The 16505-nt window shown below is 39.4% G+C and overlaps 1 protein-coding gene across 3 annotated transcripts in view; it reads left to right on the forward strand.

The window, feature by feature from the left end:
* Positions 1 to 16505, forward strand: part of FIG4 (FIG4 phosphoinositide 5-phosphatase) — a 247427-nt gene that overhangs the window by 126285 nt on the left and 104637 nt on the right. For all 3 annotated transcript variants that reach the window (XM_075202905.1, XM_075202904.1, XM_075202903.1), the window contains exons 18-20: positions 3618 to 3676; positions 8983 to 9130; positions 9245 to 9328. In XM_075202905.1, coding sequence (XP_075059006.1) covers positions 3618 to 3676; positions 8983 to 9130; positions 9245 to 9328 — 291 coding nt within the window. The remainder of the gene's footprint in view (positions 1 to 3617; positions 3677 to 8982; positions 9131 to 9244; positions 9329 to 16505) is intronic.

Below are 16505 nucleotides of genomic sequence, written 5' to 3' on the forward strand. Positions count from 1 at the left end.
CTTTTTTATATGTTTTTTTTTTAATACTGTTCATATAAAAACTTTTGTAAATTATTTTTTCTAATTTCATTTAGATTTCCTTGGCCAGTGTTTTTTTATCCATTGCTGTAGTTCTGTGCTTCACATTCTACGTCTGTAACTGTGTCATTATAGCTTCAATATCGGCTTAATTTCAACTTATTTTAAATTTTTCATCTTAGTATCAGGATGACCCAATTTCTTTAATCATTTCACTGTTTGGCTCTGTTTATTTTTCTCTGATTTCTTGAAGAGTTTTGGTCTAATTAGTTCATATTTTTTATGCATCTAATTCAGAAAGAAATAAAGAGTTCTGCTGATCAGTGCTAATATTGCTTCCGTCAGTTGACCTAAATAAGTCTACCAAATGCGAGTTCATCACCACCAAATACTAACAGATTAGTCTATTTTATGTAATGCATTATATTTATTGACAGCAGTAACAAAACAGGATGTGCATGAACATGAGAGAATATATCCTTAAACGTATGGGGTTTCACTTAAGTTTCTCGGGTTGATAACAAGAATTGGCACTGCACAGAGATACTTTGATTTCTATGCCATGCGTCCAATGCTGTTCACACAGTGAAATGCAGAGTTCATAGATCGCCATGAGAAAATGGTGTCATGTGACCATATAAAAAGCACAAGGACACAAACTACTAGTTAAATTTAATATCTGTATAACTTACTGTAAGGGGTACATAATACACATCCTACATTTAGCAGCATGTTTAAACAGAGCCCTTATTTCTAATCCATGCAACATTAGACCCGCAGTGACTGGTGATTTCTTACTTGACACATACAGTAGACATTTCAGGGAATAGGATAGTTTTTGAATACTTACTAGAATGAAGGTTTTCTCAACCTCCTCAGCAGAAAGCAATTGTTATCTGTCAGTTTTTCAAACAGTCTGTATTTGCTGTATGTCGGGAATGACAGCCTTCGCGTTTACCATGTTGCTGTAAGTCTTGTCGGGATTTTTTCATTCGCACTACAGTACCCCCCCAATAGGAGTTTTAAACTAGTGTGATATACAATTGTTTGCTGTTTTTATGTATGATTTTTCAGCAATTACTACTACTTCCAGTTAATAAAAACGAGGAGGGTTAGAAACTATATTTTAAGCAAATGGCTTTATTTTGATAATAAAGTAAATGATTTGATATGTCGATATGAGAAACAAAATATACCTTTTAGTTCTTATTTATACAGGAAGAAAAATATTTCCCTAATCAGGATTAATATAATGCTCCTTGTAGACATCGTTTTTCTGGTGTCTCCTCCCCTTTGTCTCACTTGGGGAGCTCAAAAGATAGCAGCGCCTCCAGTGACCCCAGCAGCACTTTTGACACAAGAGGTGATGTCATAGGGAAGGGACCCCCACCAAACTTCTCCCTGGGTGTATTTCATTAGAAAGGCACATTTTTAGAAATAATTTATCTCCAGCATGCTTTTGGTTGAAGACAAGACCGATATATCGCAGGATTTTATTTCAACAGTTCAACATTTCAAAAGTGCTCGACTGCTACACCTAAAAATGCTACAGGCTTAACGCTCATTGATCTCACAAGGTATTAAACGTGGTGGTTTTAATACCACCAGAAAGTCATATATGCACATTTCTTGTTTTTATAGTTACCACATGTAGTCACTGCTATAACCGTTCATATTAGTGGGTTGTTAGTGGAAACTGAGTTATGTCAAACCAACTGGCGTTAAATTTTATGTGCACTGTAAATGGATTGCGTAGTTTCCACCGACCTCTGCTCCTGGTCACACTTTTTTTTTTTTTTTTTGCTGCTTGCTTCTTAAATGCAAGTGAACACACTGGGAAAGCCTAGGTGATCTCCAATGAGTGTATGAATGCATGTAAAAACATTACCGGATTAAGGGAATAGAGGCCCCTGGGCTAAGGAGGCCTCCATTCCCCCGTGAGGGCCCCCCCCCCGTGATCTGAGCTGCCCCCCCGGTGAGCCGAGCCGCCCCCAAGGCCCTTACCTCCTTCTCCTGGCATTGCGGTCCTTCTCCAGCGCGCTGTATGCTCTTTACTGAGGAGTTCTCGTGAGAGTGAGACTCACGAGATCTCCTCAGTAAGGAGACTACAGCGCGCCGGGAAGGACCGCAGTGAAAGTGCTCAGCAGCATTGATCGGGCCGGGGGTGCCCCCGTCCCCAACCGGTCAATACTGCTACTGAGCACTTAAAAGAGCCCCCTGTATGCCCGAGGCCCCTGGGCTGTAGCCCAGTTAGCCCTATGGTTAATCCGGCCCTGAAAAACACTCACAAAAACTGTATGTCAAATATGCTTGTGTATGACTTGTGTTTGTACTAGTTTTCTTGAATGCCGAAGGTACACCGCTGGGCTTGAGGCCTTAGCTAAATTTGTGAGGATATCAATTTATTCCTGTCTGGTTCTCTGAGATTTGTACATAGTGCAATTTGTTCTAGTATATCATCAACACTTCTAGGCTGTTTAGTTTCCAGTTTCTTTGTCCCCAGCTTTCTATTATTTTGATTTTCTAGGCAAGTGAACTGTGCCTTAAACTAATAATAATTGATGGTCTCCGTCATTCTGTGGCTTTTATCGCTCACACTACCATCAGTTTCAGACTATTCAATCAGACTGTAGAACAGAAGGTTACATAGGATTTTTGTACCAGACAGGTAGCACTGCACATATAGATTTGTCTGATATCATATTCCCTCTTTTGTCACATAATTCTGTAATTATGAGCAATCATACTGTTACTGTTCTGTGCTTGTGTTGAGCGTTTAATATGAAAGTCGGGTTGGTTTTATATATTCACTGCTAAACGTGTGAAGGTGCTGATATATATATATATATATATAATCTTAGTAAAATTACAGGTGCTATAAACTTCAAATTAATGACTTGCATTGTGATAGCCAAGCACAATATTAACGAAACAGCTGATGCAAAAAGTTATTAGTCTACATTTGTTATGTGCTACTGTGGTTGGTTTATCCTTTATGCTATTATGACTTGTCTATGTTTGCTATGAAAACAATTTCTTATTTGCAACTAGCAAAAGTAACCATTTGTTGCGCACTGTGGAATTGTTGTTGAAAGAGAACCTTATATGTACTTTCTGTTTTAACAACAAGAAAAAACCCATCTGCCTAACAAGCATAGTTGCACAATATACATGCATGTCCAAGACCTCTGTTTTCCTCATGTATGTGCTCCTGCCTTTGATCAGATTTGAAGACAGCTGCTGCAGTTCACTTTATGGGAGAATATACCAGTCTGGCAGAAGCATTCTAATTTGATGTTTTGCATTGGAATGGATGGATAAAGTTGTCCTGTTGTGTAAATGCTTCGGCTACTTTCAGGTTAGCCTATGTAGATGCTAACATTTAATGTTCCAGAGAGAAGCAGAACTTAGAGGTGTGTGGTCCAAAGGTGTAATGTTCTTGTGGGATCTGCGTGCTGAAACATTTTACAGACTGCTACCACAAAGTAATAGACATTATGCTCATAATAACAGTTTTATACATTTTTTTTGTCAAATATTGTCTCATTAAAGTCTTTAAAACTGTAATTGCTATAATGTTCCTTTTGTTCTCTTTTCAGTTATACATTCTGGTGGACACCAGGGGTTTTGGAGCATTTACCATTGCCACTCGATGAAGGTAAGATATTACATTGCCAAAGTATTGTGATTAATATTTCTGGAATGTGTGTATTTATCATTTGAAAATTGTTTTGGGGGCACAGAACCTCTATCTCAAACAAAGTTTTAAAAAAAATTACAAATATGTCTCTCTCACTATTGTTTTAATGCAAAATTCAGTGGCCATAAATTAATAAATCTAAGCTGTGCAAATAAATTAAAAGGTAAATTCGGTTTCAAGTTACTGCAAAGTAATTGTTACGAATAGGTTGCTGTTGTCAGGCATGAATACGAAGTTGAAGCTCTAGGTTGGTGTTTGACATGACAGTGCTGAGACTTGTCGACACACTGTGGTTTAGGAAAAAAAGTGTCACAGTTGGCTTACAGGAAATTGATCCCTAGGCTCTGCTGAACATGGCTAAGCCCTCGGGCGCGGAGTCTAACAGACAGGTGGTTTTCACCTGGAACCCCCGCAAGGAGGTATGGTCTTAGCTGCACCAAGTCTGCAGGTCGCGGTCCCGTGAGTGAGTGTACAGCAGAACGATGTGGGGGAGCCAGGTGAAGTGGGTGGAGATGATGGAGTCCACAGATGAGTGGTATAAATACAGGCACAACAATAATATAGGCTGATGGTCAGCAGCCAATGAGTCGCTAGGAGAATAGGTGCTCTGTGGTATACAACGAGAGGAAAGAGGCTGTCACTATGAAGTACTCTGGAGATGGTAATGGAAGTACTGGAGCAGCAATAGTTCAACACAGCCAGAGGCTGAGAGCAAACTGGAGTTATGGAGGTAACTCGTAGTAACAGCTGATGAGTCCCAGAGAGAGTAGTGGCTCTGAGCGGTAGCGATGAGAGAACTGAAGCTGTCACGATGAAGTACACTGGATATGGTAAGAGAGGTACTGGAACAGCGATGGTTTAGCACAGACCACGAACTAAGAGCAGACTGGAACACAGGCGAACCAGAACCACAGGCTGCAGGAAGTGAGCTTGAAGAACAGGCATCAGACAGGTGAATCCAAGAGGTTTAAATAGTGCTCCAGAAGTGCTTAGCCAATGAAAAAGAGGGAGGAGGTCCTGAAGTGCAATAGGCTTGCACCTGCACAGATCTGAATATAGCTGAATGAATGAACTGGAGAATGTCTGATGCTGGGACATGGCAGTTTCCAGATGAATGGACTGCAGGTAAAGAGACAGGTACTATCTGTGGGACCGGAGCGTTACAAAAAGTATACCTGCAATACACTTCATTCGTTCCCATGGCTAAAGTACACAAGCACAGAAAGCGACCATTTGACATTAGATAAAAGTGTTGTATCTCTGCTGCACACCTTAATTTGTATATTCAGTCATCCACCCTCTGAAAATCCCCCACAGTTACTTCCACTTGCTATTTACGGTCTAGTCAACAGCTAATTAGATAAGGTTGTCAGTCTTCTAGAATGTTAGCTTTCACAGGTAGCATCCTCTCTGCCCTATGGTTCACATCTGTCTACCACGTTTGCCCTGTGATGTCTTATGTTGAATTCTTTGTGCGACTGCTATGCTGATTACATATACGCATGGAATTCGTACTTGTTTTTGTGCTACCTATAAATGCTTAAACGTTAATCATACTTGTTTTTTTTTACCACACTGCTATTATGCTTATTTGTAATTATTATATTTATGTGTATTCATGTATTTGTTATGTTGTATTTATGTATCTGTATTTCAACAGTCCAGCGCTGCTGAATCTATGGTGCCTTATAAAAAACAAAAACAAAAAAAAAAAACAGTGATGGTGGGAGTATCAGAAACCTGTAGAGAAGTTAAATGGAGCGTTTCAATCAATATAGGGCAGTATCAGGATCTGCATGCCTGCGTGGGAAGTGTAAAGGCAGTGTTTTCTGTGACAGAGTTCTGTTAAAGTACTAGCAAGAGCTATTGCAGTGACTGAGTGTGTGTCCTTATGATTAATGCAGCTAGTGACTTCCTGAGTTGAGGAAACAGGACAGTGAATATATTTTTTTTTCCTAATGTCACCATTGCATTGAATCATGGTGAACCATGGAGGGGGAGTTGTCAGTATAGATCTGCATGTGTCGGCGTTTCTTACAGTGCTTCTAGTTTGGAAGGGTTATGGTCGTGGCATTTCCTTTGAGGACTCACCCTGCCATTTCAGTATGGCTGTCAGATTAAAGATCAGATGAAATAGCTGGAAAACATATTGCATGCAAGGAACAAAAAACCTTACATTGTTAAATTCATACAGTATATGGAGCTTTCATGTTTATATATTAATATATTAATTTAAAGTATCAACTTAATATGATAATCCCCAGTGGTAGAAGTAAGGGTGTATACGGTGATATGTCATACCACTGCTTTTCCTACTGCTTTCATTGCAAAACTATCAAATTCCATTCGCTTAAATTTTCCATATTGCCACTTCTAAATTTATACTTTGACCACTGGTAGTCCCACAACTACTATTTGGTCCTTTAAGTCAAAGCAGAAGTTGGGGAGATACAAACTTGTGGGTAAATACATTGTATGTGATGCCTAGGGATATACCCATCCTTACATAGATTTAGAAAATCTCTGTGCATGCCTATATTATATTTGTTGATTTGTTTAACCCTAAAATTAGCATTCGCTCCAATTTACCCTAAATCCCCAGTCTTTATACCTGTCTGTAGAATAGTTAGGGCTATTTCTGCAGATGCAATGAACATCCCAGACAGAGAAATTAATGCTAACAATAGGCATTTTTGGGTTGCACAGCAACATTTATTTATGAACTATATGTGAAAGTTACCCCTCACATGTTGAAAATGAATTAGACAGGGGATCACTAGTTTTATGCTTACCCATAATCCATTAATATCAATGTGTCATAATTTAACCAGGATACTCCTAGATTTTCTCAATTAAAATCTTTATAAAAGTGTTATAATCTCCCTAGCATATTCCCAAAATACATGTGACAGAATGTCTGACATATGTACATATTCAAATTTTTACAGCAAGAGAATATGGGCTTGTTACAGACAGCAAAAATAACTCATTTGGGTGTGCATGTTTTCTGCTTCAAAAATATAGCTCAGTGTCTTGCCAATTACAGATACTCTACATGTGAAATATGTGAGAGATCTTGTGTAAACTACCTATCATTTCACGTTGGCAGCAGAAGTATTTACTAAGTGAAGGACTGAGTGACAAATGTTTTTTTTGTTTTTCATTCACATCCGATCTAAACTTATTTCATACTTGCCAACTCTCCCGGAAAGTCCAGGAGACTCCCGAAATTCAGGTCCGCCTCCCGGGCTCCCGCGAGAGCTTGCATTTCTCCTGCATCCCGGAATTAGCTTGTTAAAATGACGCGATTCACTGGCCCCCGCGACAAAACATAATTTTACTCATGGGGGTGGGGCCAAAATGACGCGATTCGAGGCGCCCCGCCCCCTCCCGCCCATTGATCACACCCCTCTCCCGGACGGCAAGTATGACTTATTTTAATTGTAAAAGTTCTTTTGCTCCCCATAATGAGTACTTGTCATATGTGAACTTTTTTTTAAAAATTATATATGGTCACACACCAGGCTCTCAGGTTCTGTCACTTACCTCTTCGCTGCCTTTCCAAGTTGTCCCTGCGGTCCTCAGGCTCTGCTGGTTTCAGACCTCTCTGTAAGATGCTATCCAGTTTGATTCTGGAGGGATCTCTGGAGTGGAGACAGAGTATGGACGTGGCCATCTTGGATTTGGTCACATGAATCCTCTCTGCCAATTAGGTGATAACAGCCTCCATTTCAGATTCCTTCCAATTCCAGTCCATGGGAGCCGCCATCTTGGATATAGTCACCTGATCCATCTCAGCACCTCAGTGCTGCTTCTGCCCAGCTGATTGCAATCTCCAATCAGGAATCAACAATAACTATAAAAGGACTTGTTGGAGCCCTTATCTGTTGCCAGTGCAACGTTGTATTTCAGACGCCATCCTGGTTCCCAGCAGTTTGCAGTCTTTCTATCCAGCTCTGATAGTGCAGTCTGCATTCTTACTCGAGTCCGATTCCAGTCATCTGATTCCATTTTGGTTACAGCAATCCTCTTCCAGTATTCCGGTCACAGCATGCCTGTTCCATTCTGGTTACAGCAAGCCCCTTCCAGTATTCCTCTTACAGCAGTCCGGTTACAGCAACCCTCTTTCAGCATTCCGGTTACAGCATTCCGGTTCCACTCTGGTCCGGCATTCCCGTTCCTGTTTGTTGTCCCCTGCTAGTGTAATTCATACATACCTACTTTTGAAGGCAGCTGTCTGGGGGGGGGGGGGGGTCCGTCGAGGGTGTGTGGCCACGTGTGATGCGCCGTTAGGTGCATTTAGCCCCACGCACGATGGTGCCTTTAGCCTCGCACCCCACCATCTTCAACAACGGCGACAGCTGGATCTGGGATTTTTGCCTGCTCTTTCGGGAGTCCGGGAGAACTCCCAAAAATTCGGGAGTCTCCCGGACATTCCGGGAGAGTAGACAGCTATGGTGTAATCACCATCTGCACCAGTCCATTCACTATCTGCAGAGGAACATTATCAGGCCACTCAGCTTTTTCCACGTAGTCACCAGTCCAGCTCCTGTGACACAACCCAGTCTGGATACAGACAGATCCTCAGGCGTGACATATATTTTGTTGCCCTATCTGCTGACTTCAGATATTCGTTTGCCCACATCTCTCCTCTACTGAGTGTTTATGATTTGGTACTTTTTCTGAAGATAAGGCATATGTATAGAAAAAAATAACCTTCTATTCGCAGTATTTGTGCTAAAATATTATTGATATTCATTTGTTCCTTCCCTTCTATATAGCACGTTAGGTCAGTTACAAACATTACAGAAATCTGCAAATGTGCACTAAAAACCTGCACTAGACAATGAAAGTTATTTTTCCATAGCTATCTATGGTTTTAGTACAGGATTATGGAATTTGCACCTTTATATATTTATCCTACTTTCCAATACCTAGCATACCACTGTAATTTGTATAATGTAAGACCTTTCAACTGGACTCATTCCCACATTGTTGGAGCGCTCCACTTCTTACCCCCCCCTCCTGTTATTTTCCATTTGCAGTGACATTTGTAAAATTATGTAATTTGGGTTAAACACATTTCTTTATCATTTAGCTATTATTATTTCAGTTGGAAAATAAATGACTGAGACAGCAGCATAACATTATCCCAAAGTATAAATGGATAATGGTGACAGGTCTGTGGTGTTGATCGCTCTTATCAATTAAATGTCATCCATTGTTGTATTGTATATTATATCCCAGTTATTTTTTTTCAATAGTTCACAATGCTGAAAACCGAAAGAAGATGGTAATAAAGAAGTTCAAAAAATGTGACGAAGAGATCAATATTTACACCGAATTCTTTCGACCCTACGAATTGATCAGCTTTGATGACACTTTCTGTTTGTCCATGACAAATTCTGCAAGGTACTTCTAAATGTCTTGAGAAATAGTTTCATTTATGCAAAAATGGACATTGTTCCATGATAAAATCAGCAAATAACAGTAACGGTATATTTGCCTATTTTTTCCTCCCCCCAGAGACTTTATGCCAAAAAATGTTGGCATCGATCCAAGCCCATTTACTGTGCGTAAACCAGAGGAAACAGGAAAGTCAGTTTTAGGGTAAGTCCATAACTTTCAATGAAGGCTTTTTTTTGTATCGGATGGCTGTCCACTGGCATATGAAAATATTTATATTCATTTAAAGTACAATTCTAAAAACACTGTTGTACTCTTGCCCTTTCTAGGCATATCATGCTATCTTTAATTCATAGCCAAAATTGCAGATCCAACATTAGTATTTAGTATAGTGTAAAGTACTTGTATTGATGAAAAATTTGATTTTGATTTCATTGCTTGTAGTTTTCTAAAGTAATAAAAATCAAAGCAAGATGCACAATGGTGCTTTCATATGCAATAATGTACATACATCAATACAGATTTATGTGAAAAAAGTCCATCAATATAAGGATAATGTATTAAAAAATAAAACACTTTCTGGATGAAATCTTTTCTTTGGGTGTATATAGTGCTGTAAATAGTATAATAAAAATACTAATAAAACAACAATAGTGTCTCAACTAATGGGGATTACCTCCTCTTCTCAAAACATATGCATGTATTTCGTTAAGGTGAGAACATTCAGTGAAAAATAGAATTAAGTTCTAAAATCCAGTTAAAGTTTCTTGTGAAAAAACGAATAGCCCCTTCATGGTTGCACTCACTTAAATGTAGAAACTAATTAAAAACACTCCCATATCAAAAGAAAGAAAACATATATAAAACACCTCTTCTGGGGTGTTGCAAGTTTTCCTACCCGACACAGAAAGAAAGAAACCTATACATAAAAAGATGGAATTCCCGGGATAGGTATACTCCTCTCTACACCAATTCCTTGTGCCTCGATATGAACTCTTCTTTCATCATATATACTGCTGCCAATGTGTTTCCACCTGTTGTCTTTCTTAAGGCAGTGGGGAACTGAGCATATTGCAGTATCTTTATAGTTTATATATCCAATCAGCTTTCAGATTCCCTCAAAATTATTAGCAAATCAGCAGTTTTTCATTGCAGTCCATTGATTAATAATAATGATACATAAAATATGTGTAGAAAAAACTTTATTGTAAAAGAAAAAACAAACCCATAAAAAATGTTTGTAACAAACAGCTGGTATAATTGTATGACAATATAAAAAAAAATGGAGATCCAAAATAGGTTGAACTTGATGGACTGGTGTCTTTTTTCAACCTCATCAACTATGTTACTATGTAAAAACATATTTAAAGTAATAAACCCTAACCTCGGATTTGTCACTGGCTACGTCATGTCTCTATTGAGTTATGGCACGCTGAATAGTAAAATAATGAAATCACGCTGAAAGAATCCTAATTAAATACATAATGTACTGTGTCACTTTTCCGTGGCGTTACTGACTCAACAATAGGAAAAATGAAGTGGAGTATGATCATTTAAAAAGATTGCGCCGGTCAATCAAGATCAATTCCTTAACACATTGAGTCGTGTCTTCATGTAACTACCGCAACTTAATTACAATTGACCCTAGTCTGTCTGTCTGTCTGTGTGTGTATGTTAGGGAATTTAGACTGTGAGCTCCAATGGGGCAGGGATTGATGTGAATGAGTTCTCTGTACAGCGCTGCGTAATCAGTGGCGCTATATAAATAAATGGTGATGATGATGAATATACAATAAAAATGGGGGGAAAAGCACAAAGCGTGAATAAGGGAAAGTTGTAGTATCTAAAGTGTTTATTTTTAACTTGCCTTTTCATTTGTCATCTTAAATTCTTAAATGTGTTGCAGTTTTTAATTTGCTTTTGAAATTTACCGTAAAATTATTCCAGAAAAATAGAGACATTGGTTTGTTATCTGTGATGCTGTCGGTGTCTGAACACTGTCTTAGGTACTTAAATACTGATCTTCACCATAAAACCCTGCTTACAAATGAACACTTTGCCAAGTGAGTCTATTAGCACGTCCTTAAATTGCTGATGTATTTATTTAGAAATGTCTGAGTTTCATACAACATTTGACTTATGCTCTGGCTTCCTCTGTAGTGTATATTAGAGAGACACTAAATTTATATTATTTTGGCTTAGTTTCTGCATATCTCCAGGCTCATGTTCTCATTGCCAGAATCAGCCAGGGATTTGATCTTCATCTGAGCAGATTTTCTATTGCCACCTCAGTGCCAGTCATTATCTCTCTTATCATTTCAATTACTTCTTGGAGAGAATGGTCACTGTGGATTTGTATGATGTAGCTGCTCACAAAGCATGTGGTGTTTTTTTATGCAATTTCTTTGTCTTGAAATGATAGTGGAAAATCTTTTATTGTGGCATCAGATGAATCCAATTCCTTTATGCTTATTGTAAAACTACCCACATAACAGTCTGCCAATATTAGTGTAGGCTTCAAAAACATATAAAAAAGAGAACTTTTGTGCTTTCCAGTTTACTTACTAGTCAAAGTACCTTAATTGGATAAGTGGTTCTGGAATCTGAGAAGTGATTTAAAGAAATTATTTGTTGGTATGCTTATCATCATCATCATTTATTTATATAGCGGCAGCATATTCCGTATGCTTATGTGCAACGAAACAAGAAAAATTAATAAAACCATGTACAAAGGGTTAAACATCTGTCAGAAATACAAAATAATGACTTTGTTAGAGAGTATATATCCTCTTATCACTCTACACTTTCAATCTCTATTTGCATCCTGAGAGCTGCTTATGATGTTTCTGTAAACTGGAAAGTATTATACTGAGTGCAAATATTGGAAATGATTAATAGTGTTGGAATATACACTTAGTCGACAATTTATTAGGTACACAGTACACCTGCTTGTAACTACAAATAACTAATCAGCCAACCATGTTGCAGTACCTCAGTACATAAAAGCATGCAAACATGCTCAAGAGGTACAGTTGATGATCAGACAAAACACCAGAATGGTGAAGAAATGTGATCCAAATGGCTGTGATCTTTGAATGATTGTTGGTGCTAGACGTGAACAGTTTGAGTATCTCACAAATCTCTAGAGTTTACAGAGAATGGTGGCCAAAACAAAATACTTCCAGTGAGCAGGCAGTTCTGTGGGCAAACATGCCTTGTTAATGAGATAGGTCTGAGGAGCAGAATAAACTGGTTCAAGCTAACAGGAAGGCACCAGTAACTCAAATAACCATGTGTTATAACGGTGGTATGCAGAAGACCATCTCTGAATGCATAACATGTTGAACCTTGAAGTGGATGGATTTACAGCAGCATAAGATCAACACCAGGTTCCACCCCTGTCAGCTAAAAAAAAGAAACTGAGGTACAGTGGGTACAGGCTCACCAAACCTGGGCAGTTGAAGTATGAAAAGCATTGCCTGGTCTGACAAGTCTTTATTTCTGCTGCGACATGCAGATGGTAGGGTCAGAATTTAGTGTAAACAACATGAATCCATCCTGCCTTGTGTCAACAGTGCAGGCTGGTGGTGATATTGTAATGGTGTGGTGAAAGTTTTCTTGGGACACATTAGGCCCCTTAATATTGAGCATTGTTTAAATACCACAGCCTTGTTGTTGACCATTTGCACCACTTTATGGCAACAGTCTACCCATCGTTCAATGGCTGTGTCCAGCAGGATAACATGCCATGTCACAAAGCACACGTCCTCACAAGCTGATTCACGAATATGGCAGTGAGTTCAGTATACGCCAATGGCCTTCACGGTCACCATATCTCAAACCAACACAGCATGAATGTGCAGGTGACAGCAGCAACTATGTGATGCTATAATGTCAACATGGACTAGTATCTCTAAGGAATGGTTCCAGCACCTTGTTGAATCCATACCATGATGAATTCTGACTATTCTGGGGGCAAGGTGGGGTCCTACCAGCACTAGAAGGGTGTTCCTAATAAAGTGTCCACTGAGTGTATATTGCTCTTAACATCAGCCCACTTTGGAACACAGTAGACCAGTCCCCTATATTCTCAGTTCATGCCCCCCTCAATTTAATACAGATGTGCTCCCGACTCCAGTAAATTGATTCTGTCACACAAAGAAAAAAGTTGTTGTTGGGTAGTTTATGCTGAATCAGCTTGACTGTCAGACATCCACTGCACTTTGTTTGGCTAGCGTAAGTGACTACGGGCATAACATGAACTTGTTAGTATTACAGTATAAGAGCAAGTACTAAGCTGTAAGATAAAACAAATAAGTTATTTGCTCAGTAAACAGCATACCAGACACTCCAATTTATCAGATTGCTGGCATTCAAAACGAATGTGGTCTGCTGGAAAAAAAGAGATGGGCATACCTTGGTGTATTGAGCATGGTTTGGCCAGATTGTGGTCACAGTCTAATCTGATTTTCTGTTGGGGAATCTTAGGAGGTATGGAAAATGGTGCTGCTCTGATGTCACTAATACTGTTTAATAGTACAGTTCATTAGAGCTTAATTTTTATATTACAGTTTGGGGTAATTTTAATGTAAGATCCTGAAAAATGTGTTTTAATATATGTATTTGCTGGATAAAAAAGTTTGTTATGTAGTTCTCTTTGAGGTCAATAATCTACAGATAATTGACACAAATAGTATGAGATTTTGTATGATCATTAATAGATCATTATTTGATGTATAACAGTAGTATTGTTCCTTTGGGTTTAATTAAGCTGGCCACAAAGGTGTGTACAATTTTTAGGATTGTCAGAATGACTTGAAACTCGAAATAGAATGGTGGATAGGTTAGCCAGCGATCATGTTGTCCAAAGCCAAGGGCTCAAACACTGGTATACAATCATAGGAAGTGAAGTCAGGAAAGCTGATCTAAATAAACTGGTTAAATAAAATGGCAACTGGCTATTGATCAGCCCGCTCCTTTTCAGAGGATGTTAGTTGTCAGTCTATGACGTGTGTGCATGGGAAAACCTTGCGTCTATATAATGCAGAAATGAGGGACCATTCGCAAATATCATGCAGAAGTGGATGCTGAATGCTTTTGTCACCAGTCTATGACATAGTCGGACTGATCGTGTTTAAAATCCTGTGTCTGCTGCAGAGAAGTAACTGTTCCAACTTGAAAAAGTAATGTGACTTCCAGCTGTGCCCCCTCCATACATAAAGTGAAGCTTTGTCAGTGTTCTCCGCAGAAAATGTTGCAAGTCGGGTGGGGGCAGTTGTAATACTTTGCAATAATGAAAAATTGTTGGAGGTTATTACCCACATCCTCCAGGACTGGTCAGGCTTGTTGGTCAGTGGTCTAACACACACTACTGGCTGTAGTGCTCGCATAGTGCTTGTTATAATAGGAGAAGCAATGGTTTATTATAATAGGACTCTGTTGGGCTCCAAGAGCCAGGTGGCTAGTAAAAGACAGCCAGATGCAGCACCCGGGAAAAAGGTGCCGGGGAGAACACAGGTGGACTTAAGATATTAATAAGAAATATGTGAGGCAATTATTCATATTAATGTAGTTGATTTGTAAGGTGCCTTAGTGCCCTGCATTTCTATTGTGGGTAAGTGTACTTTGTAGTTATGGGCGAGTAGTTTGAATTGGATTCTGGAAGATATGGGGTGCTAGAGTTGGGATTTGCAATGTGATGTGCCTGATGTGGAATTTTGAAAGAGGAAGATCTGTCTTCATGCTGTATTTAGGAGGGATTGAAGGGGGGACAGATGGTTGAAGGTTGCAGTAGTTAAGGAGGAAGATATTGAGAGAATGGGTACGAGTTTTTGTTACATCTTGGGTAAGTAAATTGCATGTTTTTAAAATATAGAGGTGACGGGACTGCTTCTCACTTGGTGCGAAGGGAAAATCAGAGTTGGAGTCAAGGAGGACACAAATGCAGCGGGTTTGGGAGATTGAGGAAACTGTTGTGGTGCTTACAGTGAGGGAGATTTGAGGGGAGGTGACTATGGGAGGAGGGTAATATAAGCTCTGTTTTGGAGATATTGAGCTTTATTTAGACTTGGGACATCCATGTGAAAATAGCATATAGATGGGGAAGAGAAAAGGCCGGGGAACCGAGGTAGATTTCATTGTTTTCAGCATAAAGGTGGGTGAGCTAATTAGTTCACTTAAAAAATAGATATACAGTAAAACTAAAGCAGAGCGCTGAGAAGAAAGCATTGTGGGGACCCCAGTAGATAGTGGGAGTAGAGGGGATGACGAGATTCTGAAGGAGTGGTTGGATATGTAGGATTTGAGCAGCTTCCACTTTTGTATATGTAGGATTTGAGCCAGGAAAAAATTGTGTGAAAATTGTACAGGAGAGAGGGTGGTCAACGGTGTCAACGTGGCAGAGGAGAGATAGAGGCATTTGTACACAAGCCACTTAAGTGGTTTAGAGGCAAAAATAATGAGAAATAGGGTAATGGATGGAGAGAGATGCTGGGTCAATTAAAGGTTTCTTTAGGATCGGATGTGAGTGCGTGTTTTAAGAAGGATGCGAATGTGTGGAGTGACACAGGTTGAACAGTTGAGTTAAAGTTGGGCATTTTGTGGTGGAGAGGGAGCTGATAATTGGATAGGACAGTGACTTCTCAGTTACAGGGAAGAATGAAATGAGTATTGTTTGGAGAGTGTGGAAGAAGGTGGGTGAGCATGTGCAGTTTGGCATGAGAAAATAATATATTGTATTTCTAATGTTTTTGTGTCTGAAATTGCTTACAAAGTCATGCGCTCTGGAGGAGAAAGAAGTATGTGATGCAGGTGGGTAGAGTAGAGCTGAAGTTGGCAGAGGCATCAAGAGTCTGAAAACTGGATGAATATTAGAGAAATGAAGGATCTGCATTAAAAAGTGGCAATCAGCAGTTCAGGAGCACTTATCAGGTAGTGGGTTAGTTTGTTGTGCCATGGTGGAGGTCTGGACTTCCAGGATTGTATGGGGTGGCTGGTCATGGTTGGAGAACAGGATGTCCAAGTTGGAGAAACTAGAGATGGAGCAAAATTGCAAGAATATAAAGTCAAGGGAATATCAATCACAGTGAGTAAGAGATGAAGACCATTGGAAGAGACTAAAGGAGGAAGTAAGTGAAAGAACGTTTGTGGCAGCAGAGAATGTGGGGTTGTCAATGGGGAATATTGAAATCATCTAGTAAGAAAGAAGTTTGTAAGTCAAAGGATTGGAAACATGTGAACCAGGCAGGAACTGTGTCAAGTAATTGGGAGATTTTTCTTTGGAGGGTGATTATATGACTGCTAAGGCGGAGCAGAGAGAATAGACAGATTGTGTGAACATCAAAGAGAGACATTGAGAGAGAAGTTTCCTGGAGTATGACTT

This window comes from Mixophyes fleayi, chromosome 3 (assembly GCF_038048845.1).
Source record: "Mixophyes fleayi isolate aMixFle1 chromosome 3, aMixFle1.hap1, whole genome shotgun sequence".
NCBI lineage: Eukaryota > Metazoa > Chordata > Amphibia > Anura > Limnodynastidae > Mixophyes > Mixophyes fleayi.